Source organism: Thermobia domestica, chromosome 2, assembly GCF_964235325.1.
Source record: "Thermobia domestica chromosome 2, izTheDome1.hap1.1, whole genome shotgun sequence".
NCBI lineage: Eukaryota > Metazoa > Arthropoda > Insecta > Zygentoma > Lepismatidae > Thermobia > Thermobia domestica.
Window position 1 is genome coordinate 219036468 of NC_137455.1, and position 20467 is coordinate 219056934.

General features: G+C 35.5%; 1 protein-coding gene across 1 annotated transcript in view; it reads right to left on the reverse strand.

The window, feature by feature from the left end:
* Positions 1-20467, reverse strand: part of LOC145678378 (limbic system-associated membrane protein-like) — an 869469-nt gene that overhangs the window by 14295 nt on the left and 834707 nt on the right. The window contains exon 6 of the mRNA XM_081748453.1: positions 7331-8049. Coding sequence (XP_081604579.1) covers positions 7862-8049 — 188 coding nt within the window. The 3' untranslated portion in view covers positions 7331-7861. The remainder of the gene's footprint in view (positions 1-7330; positions 8050-20467) is intronic.

The window sequence follows — 20467 nt, forward strand, 5'->3', positions numbered from 1 at the left end:
AGTTATCGTACGTACAGGTTGGAAGATGGAAACGAATTTGTTACGTCCGTAAAATATTCATGCTGTCTTAGACCAAAATTCAAATTAATAGCATAATTTCAATTGCTATTGCAACAAAATAACCAAATATACTATCCATTTTCACACTTTTTGAAGTAAGTCCTCTTGAAATAAATATTCTGAAAATTTAGATATACTGAATAAAACTCTTCCTTTTCCCTTAATAAATTTTCAATATGGTGCTTGTTTCATTTTAACACATTAGATGGCACTAGGGTGTCCCTTATTTTGAGTAATTTCGTGTTGCGATACGCACACCCCCCAAATGTATTTTGTGTGACCATAAACACGCATTAGTGAAATAACAGCTCTCTACGAGGACGTTAACCCGTGCCGACTTGACCACAAAGTCATGAAATGGCGTTTCCACATTATAGTATAATTTAGAAATTCTAACCGTGATAATGAAGAAACTAAAAGAAACAAAGAAACGAAACTTTGAACGATGCAACTAGAGAAAGGGTGACATCTGTTCGTGTATTGATGAACACCACCGGATGAACAGTGTTGCCAACCCAAGGCAAAGTTTTGTTTTTGTAAATAGAATGACCTATATTGAATATCATCGTTGGAAGCAGCCATGAAAACAAAGACAAAAGAGATTGTAAAGACAGATCAGTGTTGCAAACTTTTCGAGAAATAACGTGTAATATGTGTTAGCGCTCACAGGGAGTGAGGTACGAACGTTTTGTGCACCTTAAATCAGATATTGACAAGAATTGTTTGCGTTGACTCTAAGTCTAGAAGCATCAGCTGAACAGTGTTGCCATCACCAGAAGGGAGAAATTGAGTTTGGAAGAGAAATAATACCTCGGAAAAGGTTACTAGGGCTATATGCTTTAAAACCTATAATACAAGGCGGTAGAGCATGAGGAGTAGAACGTGGTTATGCGAGATCGATAATTGACCAAGATATATGATATCTTGTAAAAGCTGACAAGTATGGTTTCTGAAAGGTGGCAACGCTGCACACGGAATTGGAATCCCACGAACCTGGTTAAAATATGAAAACAGCGTTCAATTTGCAAGGGGTTATGTACTCGTGGGCTTTTGAGGACGCTGATAATCATGATGAAATCAAGAGTAAAAATCCCGCTGCTGTGCGGCGTTGCCATCTTTTACAAACCTTAGTTCTCTGTTTTAACAAGATACAGAATATATCCGTCATTGCGTGAGTTATCAATCTCACATAACTACGGCTACTCCTCATGTTCTTCTGCCTTGCATTATAGGTTTTAAACCATACAGCACTAGTGACCTTTTCCGAGGTATTGTATCTCTTCCAAACTCAATTTCTTCCTTCTGGTGATGGCAACACTGTTCAACGGATGCTTCTAGACTTAGAGTCAACGCAAACAAACCTTGTCAATATTTGATTTAAGGTGTAAAAAGACTACGTACTTCACTCTTTGTGTGCGCCAACATTTACACGTTATTTCTCGAAAAGTTTGCAACACTGATATGTCTTTACAATCTCTTTTGTCTTTATTTTCATTGCTGCTTCCAATGATTGTAACGATATCTTGTATTTTCTGTATAATTTTTAAATATCTTTTCTTATATTTCCGGGCAATATGTGATTTTAAAATAGGCATTAACCAGTTCGAAGAAGAAGAAGAAAATATATTTTAAAAAATTAAATTGATTCTAAGATTATTATGTAGAGATTGTGATTTGATGAGTTTTTGTCTTTAGGTTGTCATAACAACGTATTGTAAATAAATGATATAATTCCGGATCCATCTTAAAAGGAGGATATACGTATAATCTTTAAAGGTGTGTACTTATTTTAGTTATTGTGTGCCACAATAAAAAGAAGGAAAATTAAATGCCATATACTGTTTTATGCGATTTTCGTAATTTGTTGTAAATATAAATATGACTGAGGCGATTTGTATAAGTGCCGTCATATAAAATATTGCAGTTTTCGTTATACATAATTTTGGTGGTCCTCGCCGCAGGATTGACGTTACATAATTTTGGTGGTTTGCCCCCAAGAACCTTAGGAGATTTTGACAAAGTTTAGTAAACAATCTCCTAAACAGTAAAAAACAAGTGTGCAGATTGACTTTAAGGCTACATAGTAATTTTTTTAAAAGCGGTGTCAAAACGGAGTATACTTTGTTAAGGAGTGGCACAAAATTTCTTAGAAATAACAAAATGAGTCTATCTGATATTGGAAATACATCTGCATCAGATGGCAACAGGGAAATGAACTTTTCTGACCTGGCCGATCTCATTAAACAACAAATGGAACAATCGTAGCAACTTAACAGAAAATTGATCAACAGACGGAACAAATGAACCAACAGATGGGACAATTAAGGCAGGATTTTAGTGAACAAATGACACAACTCAATAGTAAAATTGACCAGACAAACCTACGAATTGAACAAAGTGACCATAAAATGGAACGAATCATACGTAGATTCACCGAAATGCAAAATTCTACAGAAGTTGCGAATGCAAGTAAAAAGTTACAGGAAAATTTGTCAAATACTGAAGAAATTTCATCACAGGTTAACATGTGTGCTCCAAATAAACCTGAACCTTCCATAGAAACAAAAGGAAATCCTGATTTTGAGTTTGCATTAGTGAAATTTACTGAGTTTTTGCAAAACCATACTTCAGTGTTGATTGAATCAGATTATCCCGACTTCTCTCTCCACTCGAATGTTTTTGATTGCCGTACTGATGCTATGTGTAATGAAGATTTTAGTTTGCATCAATATGTGAAAAAATTATTGTTATCTTCGTCTAGTGAATGCTATTGACTGCATGTATTCACAATATATTCAACATGATATTAATTCCCGAGATGAAGTAATAGTAATAGAATTGTTCAATGATATGTACTCGACACATGGTTCATATAGCAGGAAGAAAATTGATTCCAATATTCGCGAAATTCAGAAAGAAAACGTGTTTTCCTACCCATGTTTGTAATGCTTGGTCGATTGAGTTGGAGATGTTCAAATGTTCACTCAACGAAAAGACCAAAATGATAATAGTGAACAATCGGATGGTGCTTTTACCGAATGTGGTGCAGTGCGTTGATTTCAGTCATCTAAGTATGACATTGCAAAATTTTGAAAATCCATCAATGGTCCAATACAGTACCAATTTGAACCAAACTAACCGTAATCGAAACCAAATTCGAAATGTCCATGTGAGATTAAAGTGTGATCCCAATGTAAAATATCACATGGGATGTTAAATTCATATGTAAGGGTAATGTAACCGAACCTAATTACAGAAGAAACAGAAATCGTGGTATTACAGAGTACTGTAGATATTGTGTAAAGGACAAGTACAGATCCCTTAGGAGACACGTCATTTTGCCACCAGTAAAAGAAATGAGAACTGAACTTAATTTTACCGGTAAGATAACCGAACCTAACCTTATTAGTAACATTAATAGTAATCGTGTAACCGAACCTAATCTTGGTAGCAACAGTAATAGTAATCGTACACTTAAGAAGCATGTAACCACTAATTTAATTTCCTTCGAATTGGATTTCGTAGAAATTCCATAGATAGTACAAATTCTCAAAGTAAGAAACAAAGAAGTGTACAAGTAATAACGTGCAAGACTGTATTCCGATTTATGACTTTCAATGCAACTTGAATGAATTCGTTGTGCATGTAACTTACGCTAAAGTTCGGCGTCCAAGGAAACCGTATTTAATTGATTTTTGCTTTATTGTAAGTGTTGTTATGGTTCCGTTTATCGTTCATATTTTTGTTTAAATCCTGTACATTCATGATTTCGATAATATCTTATTTGTGTCTTTTGTTCAAACTGTAACTTTAGTTTTTGTTATGATGTTAATCATCATGTTTTATCGTGAATACCATTGATTTTTATTCGAAAATATATGTACTTGATCCTTCCTCATACAAAGAACAACCATATGAATATCATAAATACATATTTTTCAAAGTCTTCTTCATTGTGCCCAAGTAAATAATTATTAACTTGTAACAGACATTTGAATGGACCCGTAAATGACTTAAAATTAAATAACATTAAATAACTTGCAAATCGAATTTCGAATGTGCCTTATCATCGTTAAAATATGTAAATAAATGAACTCAATGATAAAGCTTAAAATAAATATGATATATATTTATATAAATTGTATTTTTTGTAAATACGAGGTGCATTCGAAAACTCGAATGATAAATATATATTACTTAATAATCCAGGATTCTTTTCTTTTATTTGTAAACTCAATAAAAGAAGTCCTATATTTCGGGCGACAACATTTAATGATATTTTGTATTTCCTGTATAATTTTTAAATATGTTTTCTTATATTTCCGGGCAATGTGTGATTTTAAAATAGGCACTAACCAATTCGAAGAAGAAGAAGAAAATTTAAAAAATCAAATTGATTCTAAGATTATTATTTAGAGATTGTGATTTGATGAGTTTTTGTCTTCAGGTTGTCATAACAACGTATTGTAAGTAAATGATATAATTCCGGATCCATCTTAAAAGGAGGATATGCGTATAATCTTTAAAGGTGTGTATTTATTTTAGTAATTGTGTGTCACGATAAAAAGAAGGAAATTAAATGCCATATAAACTGTTTGATGTGATTTTCGTAGCTTGTTGTAAATATAAATATGACTGAGAGGATTTGTATAAGTGTCGTCATATATAATGTTGAGATTGTCGTTATACATAATTTTGGTGGTCCTCGCCGCAGGATTGACGTTACATGATGATATTCAATGTAGGTCATTCCACTTACAAAAATACAACTTTGTCTTGGGTTGGCAACACTGTTCATCCGGTGATGTTCGTCAATACACGAAGATATGTCGTCCTTTCTCTAGTTGCTTTGTGCAAAGTTTCGTTTCTTTGTCTCTTTTAGTTTCTCCGTTATTACGGTTGGAAATTCTAAATTATATTATAATGTGGAAACACCATTTCACGATTTTGACGTCAAGTCGACACGGGTTAACGTTCTCCTAGAGAAGTGCTATTTCACTAATGCGTGTTTATGGTCACATAGAGTACATTTGGGGGCTGTGCGTATCGCAACACGAAATTGCCCAAAATAAGGGACACCCTAATAGACACTTATCATTTTAATATGGACTAGCTGAACCTACGCTCTCTACACAGCGCATCATTCGCATATGAGCATAAATCTCTTTCTCATTCCTTACAACATCTGTACATGTCCCTTTACAGACACAAGTGAAAGACGTATTGATTAAAGAAGCCAAGGGGTATTATAAAGGAGAGACTTTTTTCGATTATTTTTCTCAATATCTCGCACCGTTTGCAAGATTTGAGCCGGTTGGAGTTTGTAATTCATGTATGACCAGTGTTTTCTTTCTTCTTGCATGCAGTATGTAATAAGCAAATACATTACATACAAAATTAATTATAATGTCAGTTATATATGGTGTTCATTGGGCAAAACACTTCCAAAAAAAGGATTCAACTTAGGCTGGAGAAATGGTTATAGCTTGGTTCACGAATCTCTGCCGCGGTTGACGGCAAAAAAAGAATTAGAATCGCGGCAGAGATTCGTGAGCTAAGCTCTATCCTTCCTTTTCCATTATTATTTGGTCATGAAACAAACGCCTGAGATATATACAACCCCCATATACAATACTGTGGTGTTGGAATGTATAATGCTTAGGATGTGATGCTTTAGTTTGTTGTTTTTTTTTTAATTTCAACACTTCCCATGTACCCGTAAAAATGTAATAAAGAAAAAGTGCCCATGTTTTTTAAATATTCAATTAGAACTGGACAATCTACATGAAATTTGCAATCGATCAGTGAAAACATCATCTTTCTAGAGCCTGTAGTTTCCGAGATCTCATTGTCGAAAGGAATGGACACAAACATAAGAAATGTGGTTTAAAAGAGCTCCAAAGACGGCAGCACAATTCATTTGCATTTATTTCGGAGAAGGCTTATTAAAGGCAAAGGCCTTTGAACAATAATTTATAAGGATAAACTTTGTGAAAAATGTTTCTTTAAGTAATTTATTTAAAGTACACTCTTTTAAAACTATTTGTCTTTGTTATAAATGTGAAATCACAAATAACCGTAAATTAAAGGTTTGAAAGCTAAGGTTATAGGTTAGAGCTCGGTCGCTCTTAATTGGTACTGTAGCGTTTTAATAGATAATAATAATAGTTAAGGAGTTCACTAAAACATGCATAATCATATGTTCCCATCAGAACTTGTTGCTCGTTTCTATCTCTTCTGTTGTTTAAATTAATGGAAAAATACTATGCACAGTTGCATACTCGACAGAGACTGATATTTCCCTTCCTTAAACCTCCCCTTCTAGAGTCTACTTTTCGAAACTATTTTGGAAATATTCATGAATGAGAGCACACTTACATATGTGAAGGTCGATAGACACCTGTTTTTTCATCCATTTAGCATCCGGCTCCCTAAAGTATCACCAGTTGCTCATTTCTGTATACAAAGTACCAGAATGGTATCTACAGTCTGCAGACTCCATGTACCATGCACCTACAGAGTGCAGCGCAGACAATTTGTCATTGCAAAAGAACAGTTTAACATATACAAATGCTCCCACTACCTTCAATAGCTTAGGATCTCATTAAACTTAAATCTAGCTAAAATCGATGGAGAATCTTGCCTCCCTCCTCCCAACGAAAACCAGAAATAATGCTCTATTTGTCCGGAAGTGGGGTAGTAATGGAATAGTGGAGTAGGAATAATATGAAAAGGTAATTATGAAGTATCCACATTATGCCTAGCAAAGTAAGTAAAATCTTGTTGAAGAATAAGTATCTAGGATTTACACAAAATCGTAGTCACGCAAAGTTATATGGGAAATACCCCCTTGTTATGTATTGTTGCAAATTAAGAATTTTCTTTCCTTTCTACTTTAAAATTACAGACATATTCAACTGAATTCTATGTAGACAAATAAACTAGTCTATCATGTTGACACAGAAAGGGAAATCCTTTTTATTATGCCTATTATGTATTCTCTTAAAAACTCAAATTAAGAAGAGAAGACAAAAATGTAGCCATAAAGAGTGGTTTTGGCACATAATAGTTTAAAATGTACTGAAATATTGTTTCTGTGATTAGTAAAATTCTTAGTCTTACGCATGTCCTCCTTTGTTGGACTTAGATAAGAAGTTTTGCTAGTGTTAAAAATAAATGTGTAGCAAGCATTTCAAACGAAATCTAATATTACATATTTCTTTAACTTGAGCTAACCTTACAAGTTTATTATAACCAGTAGGCTACATACCTTACAAATGAAGAACCCAATCTCACTTTTGTAAAACAAAACATCTTTGCAGGTACCTTTAATGTTATCGGTGTTCCAAATATTCTGTGACGACGTATTATTTTATAAAATAACTTGTGTTTCCATAACGTCTTAAGTGATCACTTTTCCAAAGCCTTTTAAAAGTAATATTTTTGTCTGTTTTTAGGTACATATTTGTAGAACCATGTACACAAGTTGTTTCTATAATCTATATAACTTTCACTCGCTTCACTTATCAAAACTGTATACAATTTTTGGCCAACACGTATATTTTAATGCATGTTAGGAGCTTTGAATATTTTAGTTTTTCTTTCTTCTACATATTTCACAAAATTAGTCAGAATAACGTTCGATTTTGTTCGTTAGTAATTACATACTCACTCATATTCACATTACACTCACATCACATTCACTCCACAAAATAAAATGTTTAGAAGTAAACTTCAATTTATGACAAAATGTTTTTTATGAAGTCTTTAAAAATCTCGACGGAGTTGAGCTCGTTGCTCATCACCTGGGTATCCTCATCAAAGGATATAAAGATATTTTTTCAGAATTTTGCACATCAAATAAATTGGACTGGAATCTGAAGAAACACCAAGGAATAAGAAGTGACAAATACAACACCGTTGGCTGGAAGATAAGAGCTGAAGATGCAGAACTTCTACTTCCGTGTTGCATCGCTGCAGGCTTTTCACCTGAAAAGAAGGCAATATGAAGAATCATACATAACATCTTAATTTCAAATTATATTCTGAAATGAACAAAGAAAACATGTTACCTTAACTCAACGTTTAGATAATTTATATTCAATATAGCATCAGGTATTTTCTTTTTGTCGCCGCTTCTCTTTCATTCTAGAACATTTTAGAAGTTATTTTGATTCATATGCAATTCATTGGTTAGTGGCAGGAATTAATCAAACATAGTCTCCTTTATTCACACTGTTAGTTACGCAGTGTTGAATTTGCAAGTAAATTCAAAAACAATAAAGAAAAAGTGACAGAAATTAATTGAGAGGACGCACATAAGATTTATCCAATAAATAAAATGGTAAACATACTGCAAAATTGCAAATAAAATAGAATATTTGTACATAATACAATTTAGAATAACGTCTTTAGTGTCACAAAATATGGCATAAACAAAATACTTCTATATCAACGTAATAATAAGAAAGAAATATTAAATAACAGAGCTATTTCAATTACTGTATCGTTTATTACTTTTACTTCGTTAGGTTTTTACTTAGCTGAGAAACTTTTTAACACGTTCAGCCCCATGTGTATCTATTTGATTCACAATAAGGTTTTACAGGTGGATCACGTATATCTATTTTCCTCACACATATTGGTCACCTTCTAGGGCCTATGTATTTGCTAGACTCACAGTTTTCATTTCAATAAATGGTTCAATAGCAAACTTTGGTCCCTGGGAAAGGAAATGTTAACTTGGGTCATAAAAATTTCTACAAGTGCAGCCCTGTGACATCACTTTCCGCTCCTTTATTGATACACATTGAACTGCCCATGGTGAAATGTGTTTTGGTCCCGAGATAAACTTACTCATATAGGCCTGGGACTGAATGTGTTAAACTTAAAAATATTAGGGAATAGCTATAAATTAAATCTGCTTCGTATAATGGAAAATATAGGTAGTTAGAGACTTAAAATGAAAACAGCAATATTCATGCAAGAAAGGGGGTTATAGACTATTGGTTAGCATACTTGTTTCTGGATCGATAGTCCTGGTAACGAATTCAGTTCGCAGTCATTTTCAATGGTTTCTTCAGAGTTTTTATTTGTTACTCCAACCGAAAGACAGAATAAAACATTTTAAATATAGGACTACTCCGTTCAGTGAATCAACCTTTCATTTATAATATTTTGGAACTGTTATTCAGCATAAATTGTTCTTGAAGTTATGTTTGGATTTAAAAATAATTACATAAAAAATTTGGACTATTTCACATTCTACCAAATAATCTAAATAATCATTAAATTACCTTTCGTATGACAAGTATGACAACTGAGTGATAAGTTGATTTACGGTAATTATTGCACTTCTAAGCGAAACTTAAGAAATAATCATAATATATAGGGTAAGTAACTTGAAACTGCAGAATATTTGGAGTAATGACCACCAGCCCAAACAAAAAGGCTAGAAAAAACTTAATACTTAGAAGGGGAAACTCATCTGTGATAAAATAAACTTTATATTGCCCCCCTAGGAAAAGGACCAGCAAAAACTTTAAAAATTAAAATGAGTATCCCATTTGTTATTGCAGATTCGGATTCTACGAGGGAAAATAAGTAAATTTTACTCTAAACATTTTTCTCGACTCGTGTTAGATGAACGTGTAATCAGCCAAAATAAGTTTCATTAAGTTTGCTTCAATTGGGAGCCGCCACGTTTAATTGCAGAATAAATATGCGATAAATAGTACAACATTATTGTCTAACATTTTTTCGACTCATGGTAGGTAATTGGAAGATTGCTCTGCATTCGACGTGAATTCAGATAATTCAAATGTTGCATGTGCAATTAGTGGAGTCTGCGATGGTAATTGCATTTGGCTACAGGAGTGTACTCAACAACTATTACTTCGGGAGTTCAAGACTTTCACAGACCGAGGTGGACGTTGAGATTCTAAAAGCTAACCGAAAATCCTGTTTAAGAATGTGAAAGCATTAAAATGCTTTACCATTAACAGTATTTGGTGATAATTGTTTAGGATATTATTGATGTTTGTCCTTACGTTTCGACCGTGCTCGTCAATTGCCAGAATATTATTGACTTTTGCTGTGATTAGTCGCCCACTCTCAGAAATATCTAGGACATCAACATTTCCAGAATTAAAGCAACTTGCACCATCTTTTGGTTGTTGCTTCGATAACATATCTTTCCCATAAACACCATAATATTTTTCACAGGCCTGCGTAGCATTCGTTTCCTTATCAAAAGAAAATTCTGAAATATAGTGGAGTTTCGTACCTTCACGGCGCAATACTTCACGTTTGATTTCAGTAATTCAACAATTTTTGCACATCAACTGGCTTCAACTGTCAGCTGTCAAATGACTTTAGATCTAATGCAATATGACTCATATACTCTAATGCATATGACATTTATGACACTATTGCCATCTCGTGCACAAAGTGCTTTATAGTTTGCCTGACATATATATACTGGCGGAATACATATATATACTGCGTTTTTGAATACCAATATACCAAATGTTGATACGAGAGGATTTAGTAGGTGACTAATTCCCCAACATGAAGGCTGTAAGGTATCCCCAATATATTACACAATGTGCTCAAAATATATATTATTAGCTTTAACAGCGCGTGGAATCGATCCGAGTGATCACACAAGCATCTGGTTGGACAGAGAGCTAGTGTCATGTACGCTGAATATCTGATTGAGATGTGTTACACCACATTGCTGTAGACTCGACATAGCTGAATAGTGACCCGACTACCATTCAATACCATGATACCGTGCCTAACACGTAGTAGATAGGTCTTGTATCTCGAGAAAGCAGACCAAAATAGGTGGCTTATACCAATTAAAGCATGCTAGGTTGCCCTAAGCAATAGGGGCGTTAATTAGTCTGCTGGGAGATTGGATCTTTCAATGTCAGACGGGTTCAGATAAGATTGAGAAGTGGTGCATGTAGACTCACTAGATGTATCCCGCTGCATGAAGACTAGAGACGAGTGGAATATACAGGTTATTGTCCACCATACCTAAGTGTAGTATACGGGTCCCTTACAGAGAGTTCAAACACAAGACGGATTTTTCTTTTGATTTACACTTCTATGGATACTTGTATAGGCATCACTTTGGATGAAAAAATATTTTATTAATGAATACTCTGCTCTCCATTCACTTCATCGCTGCACTTTCACCCAACACCGCTGAAGATCTCCTGGGCAATGGATAGAGTCAGAGGAAATCATGAAAATGCAACGGAAACTTAGATCTGCCTTCAGCAATCGATTATTTAATATTTATCTGCTTAAATGAAAAACTACGGTGGCTTCGATTGCATTGACAGCCTGACATTCTTTCAATTAGTTTGGTCCAAACGAAGGTTCTATCAGGCACTTCCCCATGCATGAAGAAACCAATGGGGGCAGATTTATCATGAGAAAACTTTTCTTTCTATTGCGTGCATAGCTGATGGACTACTGAGACGTTATAATCCGTACGAGCGGTAATTCTGTGGTATGGCATCTGGCCTGTTCCAGCTCCACTATCGCCATGCCCAAAGCCATTTAAGTGTATAATAGGCGTTTTGTAGTGTTTCAGATATACATGAACTTGATCCGTACACAATGGAAGCACATGCATAAGTACGTTGTCATGCTATTCGATGATTTTCAAACTCTCTATATACGTCACAATCAATCTGCTATTTACGGAGGGCAGCATACTGGGATTTTCAAACTTAAGATCATAATGCCGTCTAAAAACACATTTTCATCCGTTTAATGAATATTACTTCCCGTTTGCACATTTAGACTAAAAGAGACAATGAGAAATGAAAATGAAATCTTTCAGTTTAACGGGCAACGATTACGCCCTTTAAGCTAAGGGAGACAATGATTAAAGTTAGCAAATGATGATAGAAAAATTGGTGGAATCAGAGAGTAGGACGAGATGGCAGTGCCCCGAGAAAACTCATGGACACGACATTGTCCAACACAAACTCGGCTGGGGATCGAACCAAGGACCTCACGTACGAGAAGTAAGCGCTCTACAACTGAGCCACTCTGCCCGGACAATGAGAAATGAATGATGATAATGCAATAAATGGAGAAACGACTTTTTATATGCTTCATGTTAGGATCTAGATTCTAAACGCGACCGACATGTTCTGCAATCGCCACCCTATTAGCACAATATAAACTAACAGTTTATTGTATATTGAAATAAAGACTTAAAACACACTCACTAAGAATTCATTAAGAAAATATGGTAGTTAAAATTTTATTAGTTGGTTCTAGGTTATTATTCCAAATATCTTACTTCTAAGAGTGCGTAAGCGTTGGTTAAAAAAAAAAGTAGATTGTTTTGGTTGAGTATCTTCCAGCACCAAAGCTACATGAAACATGAATCCACAGCTTAACTTGAGTTCAGAATTGCATGAGCTTCTATTGAGAATCGAACAAATGTTTCCTCCGCCGAAGACGCCTACTCTAACCATATAGCCATGATAAAGCTTAGGTAAAAAAGTGCCATCCCATTTAGAACTAATATTAGTCGATTTATATACTTAAAAACAGACAGCATACTGGTATTACATTACTAATAAAATTCCAGCTGGCCAAAGCAGTTTATATATATATCGGGTGTTGCAAAATAAGTGTTACAACTCTTGGGAGATGACTCCTGCCACTGAGACAAAAAAAAAAGTTCTCTTGAACTTTCGGTTATCGGACATAGTTTCGGATCTACAAGGTGCCGAAAGCGTGGGAAGATGAGTTTCGGACGCCAATAGTTCGGAAACTATCCAACGTAAGGAGGGCGGGTAAAAAATTCACTGAAGAAGTCATACCTGCTGTATTGAATTTTGCATGTTTCACAATCCTACCATGCACGTGCAAGGGATTCCCCAAAGGAACGTAGGGAGTCCCGGATAATCTGCCAAATGAAAATTGGTCTAAATGGAGATTAATTGATAGGGTTTGTACCAGCTAACAATAAATCGTTTGTATTAGGTCGATATCTGGAACAAATACAAAATGGCGGACACTTTCATGCCCGTTGTGTGTGGTTGCATAATCGCCAGATACGGATGCTAGCCAACAGTAACGCTCTGACTATTAAATGTAGCGAATTTGTACTCAAATGCTCTAGAAAGACATCTGGAGTGTCAGTAGAGCACAACAGATGAAGCAGGGTGATTCACATGTGTGGAAACACTTAACGGAAAATGCCCAGAAATGCATTCATACTCAGTAAACGTGAGTTCAAAGCGTCGGAAATGTAAGGATTAGCGTCAAGAACATGAAAGCCATTGCCGATTCACCAATAATATTCCATCAATCCGATGCAATTTGATCTGCAAGGGGACTCACAAAAAAACTGGGTAAACTAAAGGAATGCCACTAGTGGATTCGCATGATTGATATTGAAATGTGGCCAAGGTGTGTGTTGATATCGACATGTAGCTAATGGACAAATGTCAACATGTCCCACATGCCAAAAATAGGAAAATAACTTCTCGGGTCTTGAATCTGAGGCTGTGGGCTCCCAGTAGGATTAGAAACTGCAACCACGCGAGCGAAAGCAAGCGCTCTAGCCCTGAGGCTCGAGGGAGCCTCACTTTCTCTGTATTCATTTCTTTGAGGAGTACCCACTTTGTTTGGCAAGCGCTCTTGTACAGCCTACCGACATGCTTGCGTATTTCATTTTGTTACTCCTACTACACAGTTGTAAACAATCAGAGCTTTAAGACGTTTCCTCCTATTTCTCATGTCGTTTTGTTTTCCATATGTATGGTATTCCAGCTGTAGAGTTACATGTGCCAAATTGGCTAATTTTCGTCTTTGTCTTGGCATGTGCATTGTGTTTACGATACGAATTTCTGGAGGTATTTTTCTATATTTCGGGTACGTCATATGTCCCAGAAGACGTGGGACATGGTACAAATTTGTTATTTTCACGTTATATCAGAATTTGAACCATCGATTAAGAGATTTCTTTTCATATGTGTCGACTGTGGGACAATTTCCCAAACAAAGAGGGGCATTGATACAATCGTGTTCTAGTTACGTTCTACCGAAAAGTGCACCAGATGTAATAGCAGAATAAACAACGTTATTTTCCTAGTTTTCGCACGTGAGACGGTGTCCTAGCAGTAGTGGGACATTGAATTGAATTGAATTTTCTCTTTATTTCAGCGGGCGAGGTTCAGCCGGAGGCTGCTCTGCCACCTAACCCTTGTCATCATTACAAAGAAAAGAAAGAAAAAAAATAAAGACACAAATAAGATACAAGATACAAATAACAACATAACATGATACATTCAATAATACTAATGATAAATAAAACACTCAGTAAATGTAAATAAAAAAAAAACTATACTCATACTGCTAGTCCAATTTCAAACTGTAGTAAACCTGTCATGTGTGCCAATGCTTTGTCTCTGATCTCTAAATAATAATGTTTGGAGTGATGATTTAAATAGATTATACGGTTTGTCAGTGATTGACTTTGGTAGGGAGTTCCAGATTCTTACTGCCGAGATTGAAAATGCCTTCTCCGTTATTTTTAAAGAATGCCGGGGCATATTCAGCTTATTGCTTCCTCGGGTATTGTAACGGTGAATTTCTGATCTACATGTTAATTTATGATGCAAGTAAGGTGGTGCTTTATGTGAATTTATTTTGCATAGTAAACAACAGTATCGGAGATATCGTCTTCGGGACATGGTTAGGATATTGTTTTCATTAAGTACCGGCAGAATATGCTGAGACTTCCTGTAATTGAGAGAGAAGCGTATAGAGTAATTCTGTATTTTCTGAATTGCTCTAGTATTTTGAGTGGAGAGAGAACTACCATATATTGAATCGCAGTAATCGAACAGAGGCAAAATCAGAGTGTTAACAAGATATAGTCTTGTTTCTTGCGATAAATAGCCTTTCAGTTTATAAAGCTGTCGTAAGATGCGCTTAGCTTTAATACACTGTTCAGAAATGTGTTTATTCCAGCTAAGCCCTTGGTCTATTATTAAGCCTAGATCTTTAACAAAGGGAGAAAATGGAATACTGGAATTCACTACAGTTACTTTTAGGTCATCAGGGTTGATTTTGCTCAACTGATGTGATGTTCCTAATACAGTGAAAACACATTTTAATGGATTAAGTAAAAGACCATTCTTAAGACACCAGTTGCTAACAGCTGAAAGATCCGTATTAAGTAACTCTATTGTGTCCATAATATTTTCAGGTGTACTACTGATGAAGATCTGGGTATCATCCGCATAGAAGTGAACTGATGAATGTTTTATGACTGTAGAAAGATCTGCTGAAAAGAGTGAAAATAATAGGGGACCTAATATTGAACCTTGCGGAACTCCTGCCTTTATCAGGGATGGGGTAGATACCTGAGTCTTTTCTCCTCTTAGTATTACTTGTTGCTGTCTACAAGAGAGATAGCTGTGGAACCATTTAATAACTGATTCCGAGAAGTTGTAATATTTCATTTTGGCCAGTAGGAGTTCATGATTTACTAGATCAAAAGCCTTCGAAAGATCCAACAAGACCAAAACTGTTACCATTGAATTTTCTATTGAATTCAAAATTGAATCTGTAATTTCTAAAAGGGCTGTGGTTGTGCTATGTTCTTTACGGAAGCCGGATTGAGTAACAGGCAATACTTCATTTTTATTGATAAAAGATGTTAATTGCTGAAATGCTACCTTTTCTAGTACTTTGGAGATAATTGGAAGTATACTGATGGGACGAAGCTCATCAAGCGACTGTACAACTGTCTTCTTGGGCAGTGGAACCACCTTCGCTCGCTTCCACAGTTCTGGAAAACAACCTTGAGTTAATGAATAATTTACTATGTGAGTAAGTGGAGTTAAAATAAACGGAACAGACAGTCGAAGCATTTTTCCTGTTATTCCATCAAATGCACATGTGTTGGATTTAATACTGTGTATTGCAGTTTTAACTTCTGTTTCGTTTACAGTGTGAAACTTAAACGTTTCAATATTGCTATTTAGTTTATGCGATGAAAACCAATGCGTTTGTTGATCAAGTACTTCAGTGCTTGTCTCAGACATTTTATAGACACTTGTGAAATGTGAATTTATAGCTTCAATGTCATTTACATCATCTGGAAGAATCAAGCATGAATCGCTTTTACCTACACCAAGATCACGCAAAGTTTTCCAAATGTTACGTACATCATTAGTAGATCTCATGCGATCAGAAAAATACGCAGTCTTTTCTTGTCGCACAACAGTAGTTGTGAAGTTACGCAAACGTCTGTAATCCTCCCAATGCAACTGATTCTTCGTTCTTTTATATTTTCTGTAAGCACGGTCACGCAACTTCATTAAAAGTTTTGTGTTACTTGAAATAAAGGGAAGAGTGTTCTTAGATAGCCTTTTCGTTTTGAGCGGTGCATGGTTATCAAAAATGTCAAGTATAGAGTTTTGTAAAAATTCAACTTTATTATCTATTGTTTCAATTTGAATAATATCATCCCAGTTGTAATTTTGTGCATCATGATAAAACGATTCGGTATTAAATGAAGCGTAAGTACGACACTGAATTACTCTACTGGGAGTTTTGGATATTGTATGAAGCTTGAGAGTGACGTGAATTACGCTGTGGTCTGATGTTCCAATGGGTGGACTAACTCCAAACGAGTGTACCTGTTCCGGGTTGTCAGTAATAATTAAATCTAGCAAAGATTCGGTAGTTTCAGTGACTCTCGTGGGTTCATTTATTAACTGTGTGAAACCTAATATGTTAATAATAGATTTCAAGTAAATAGTTTCTTGTTTATCTGGACAGAGTTGATCGCAATTGAAATCACCAACAACGAATATTTGGTCGACTTGTGGATATAGTTCCAATACGGCATCTTCGATCGCTGACAATTCCCTATATGGTATGCTGGGAGATCTATATACAGCAGTAATACCAATTGACAAGTGGTTCACATTAACGACAAGATTTAAAATTTCTATATCTTGATAAACATCGTTAGATTGAAAGTCAACAACTTTCACTTTAATATGTTTTAAGTAGTAAATCAGCATGCCTCCACCCCTCCCTTTGTCACTGCGAATGACTGAATATCCTGGAATCTCAATTTGCCTTGTACTTATAGAATCGTCCAACCATGTTTCCGATATAATTAAAATGGAACATTTTGTGGAGACAGCGAGTAGCCGTACTTCGTCAATTTTAGGAAAAAGAGAACGGACATTTGCATGCATAATCTTAAAATTTGACGAAGCAGCAGATTGAGTAAGGATCTGAAACCCCACATTGTTTATGTTTGTACTACCCATGTTCAAATACAAAGATTATAATTAAAATGTATGTAAAAAACACCATTAAAGCAGTAATTGAGCCCTGACGAAACTGAAACGCTACACTGACACACATGACATGATGACTGCCTTTTCTACCGATAAACATAAAATAAAATACCATAGAACATAGATGACTAAACTTACAGTAAAGAAGAAATAACAGTATGGGAAAAAATTGCCTTATAAATGCAGTTCTAACATAGGCGTTTTTGTATTTGTCACTTAACGCACACTTAATAAAACAGTGCTTAAAATTTAGCATTTTCATCGTGTTGTTAAGTTGTTAACTTCATCGTGTCCAGTTGAGATTTGTAACGTGATGAGTAACTAACTTACAACATTGGTACAAGTACCCTTGTACAAGTTCAACTTCTATATCCACTAATATATTATAAATTTGTCAACTCACGGTACACAGATAACAAAAGAGCAAAATTGATTTCGACTTACCATAGTTGTCCTTTAAAGTATAAAATATATTTATAACATAGAACAGAACAGATAACTGTAACATAAATACACTTTTGCACTACCTGCAAGTTACACACTTTTGCACTACACACAAGGTCATCATTCACACACTGTAGAGTGCAAACGTTACAGCTCCTGTAATTGAGAAGCGTTCGTAACGTAGTTCTTTTTGCCATTGATGATGACAACAATTTTTCCGTCCCTTGTATACACATTCTTGGGGTCAAACTTCTTAAGTGCCTTTTGCAGTAGCTGCAATCGTGAACTACATAAATCTTCTCTTATTACAATTCCAGAGTTCTTTAGCTTCCGTTTCTGATTAAACACTTCAGCCCGTGAGCGATAACTAACAAATTTAACAATAATTGGCCGTGTACTACCAGGCTTCTTCTGTCCTACTCTATGAGAACGGCAAATGTCCCTTGTACTTAAATTTACGCCCAGTCTCTTTTCAAAGATTTCCAGTGCAAGGTTGTCTGTGTTTTCATTTATCTTCTCAGGTACACCGAAGATCCTTAAGCTGTTTCTACGCTGATAATGTTCTAACTCATCTATATTTTCCTGCAGATCACTTATTTTCTTGTCTCTTTGTGTCCATTAGCTACATGTCGATATCAACACACACATTGGCCACATTTCAATTTCGATCATGCGATCCTACTAGTGACATTCCTTTAGTTTACCTAGTTTCTTTGTGAGTTCCCTTGCACAATTTTCACTTAGCCTCAGTTGTTGCATCCTTATTGGTATGCAGATCAAATTACGTCGGATTGATGGAATATTATTGGTGAATTGGCAATGGCTTTCATGTTCTTGATGCTATTCCTTACATTTCCGACGCTTAGAACTCACGTTTACGTAGTATGAATGCATTTTTTCTGGGCATTTTTTGTTACGTGTTTCCACACATGTGAATCACCCTGCTTCATCTGTCGTGCTCTACTGACACTCCGGATGTCTTTCTAGAGCATTTGAGTACAAATTCGCTACATTTAATACTCAGAACGACACTGTTGGCCAGCATCCGTACCTGACGATTATGCAACCACACACAACGGGCATGAAAGTGTCCGCCATTTTGTATTTGTTCCAGATATCGACTTAATACAAACGAATTATTGTTAGCTGGTAGAAACCCTATCAATTCATATCCATTTAGACCAATTTTCATTTGGCAGATTATCCGGGACTCCCTACGTTCCTTTGGGGAATCCCTTGTGCGTGCATGATAGGATTGTGAAACATGCAAAATTCAATACAGCAGGTATGACTTCTTCAGTGAATTTTTTACCTGCCCTCTTTACGTTGGATAGTTTCCGAACTATTGGCGTCCGAAAGTCATTTTCCCAAGCTTTCGGCACCTTGTACGAGTAGATCCGAAACTATGTCCAATAACCGAAAGTTCAAGAGAACTTTTCTTCTTGTTTCAGTGGCAGGAGTCACCTCCCAAGAGTTGTAACACTTATTTTGCAACACCCGATATATAAGATTATATATTTATGTTACAGTTTCGGCTATGTAACATAGCCTCCATCACTCGCATTATGAGAGAAATATCTAATTTTGACAGTTTATATACAATCTTGATGCAAGACACGCCCACTTTCTCTTTACAAAACGTAAACTTTTAATTGGCTCTAAAAAGTAAATTTTTAATTACTGTAGTCACTTTCTCTTTTTGCGCACCTGTTATGAAACTCTCAATTAGATGTTTGTTACACTTTCTATTCGCTATTGCTCATCTGCTGTTCTCTGTTGTACACCCGCTCCAACAGCTCGTGTTGATCCTTTTAATTCTTTCTTTCTATCATCTTTTCCCATAATTCGTGTATTACAAGTCCACTAGACCAATTCATCAACTTCTCCATCCCATATATCTTAATCCACTGAGCTTCTTTCCACTTTCTTATCACACTCCTTTTCTCCTTTTCTAATCCTTTTATTCCTTCCCAATCTCTCTCATGTTCTGTTTCTTTAATGTGTTTATATAATGTGTTGTTCTCTTTTTTTAAGTCTAGCACCATCCTTATGTTGTTTTAACCTTTGTTCTAATCTCTTTCCTGTTTCCCCTATGTATTTCATATCACACTCTTTACAATTAACCTGGTACACTACTCCTTCCTCTTTTGGTCTTATATTCTTTCCTTTCTTCTTTATTTTTTCTCTCACTAAGTCTATTATCCTCTTTCCTCCTTTCCTGTATGTTTTAGTCCCTTCCTTCCTCAACAGGTTCTTCAGGATCTCCGCTTTCTTGCCTAAACTTTCAATACCAAACCATCATTTTCCTTCTTTCTCTGTTTCTTCCTCTTTTCTTTCCCTCTTTCTTTCTTCTAAATCTCTTTTATATCCGTTTCCTTTAACAATTGGTACAGTATTTCTATGTCTTCTTTCCTTTTTTCTTCGTTGCTGTCTATCATTTCTATTCTCTTTTTCATGTTCTGTATAAAATTCTTCTTAGTTCCCCGGTCTACGTCACTCCTCTTGTGGCAGTATATCCCGGCATCGCGTTCTTTCCTGTACCATCTTGTTTCTAATTTTCCTCCTATTTTCTCTATAGTCATGTCCATGAAGTTGAT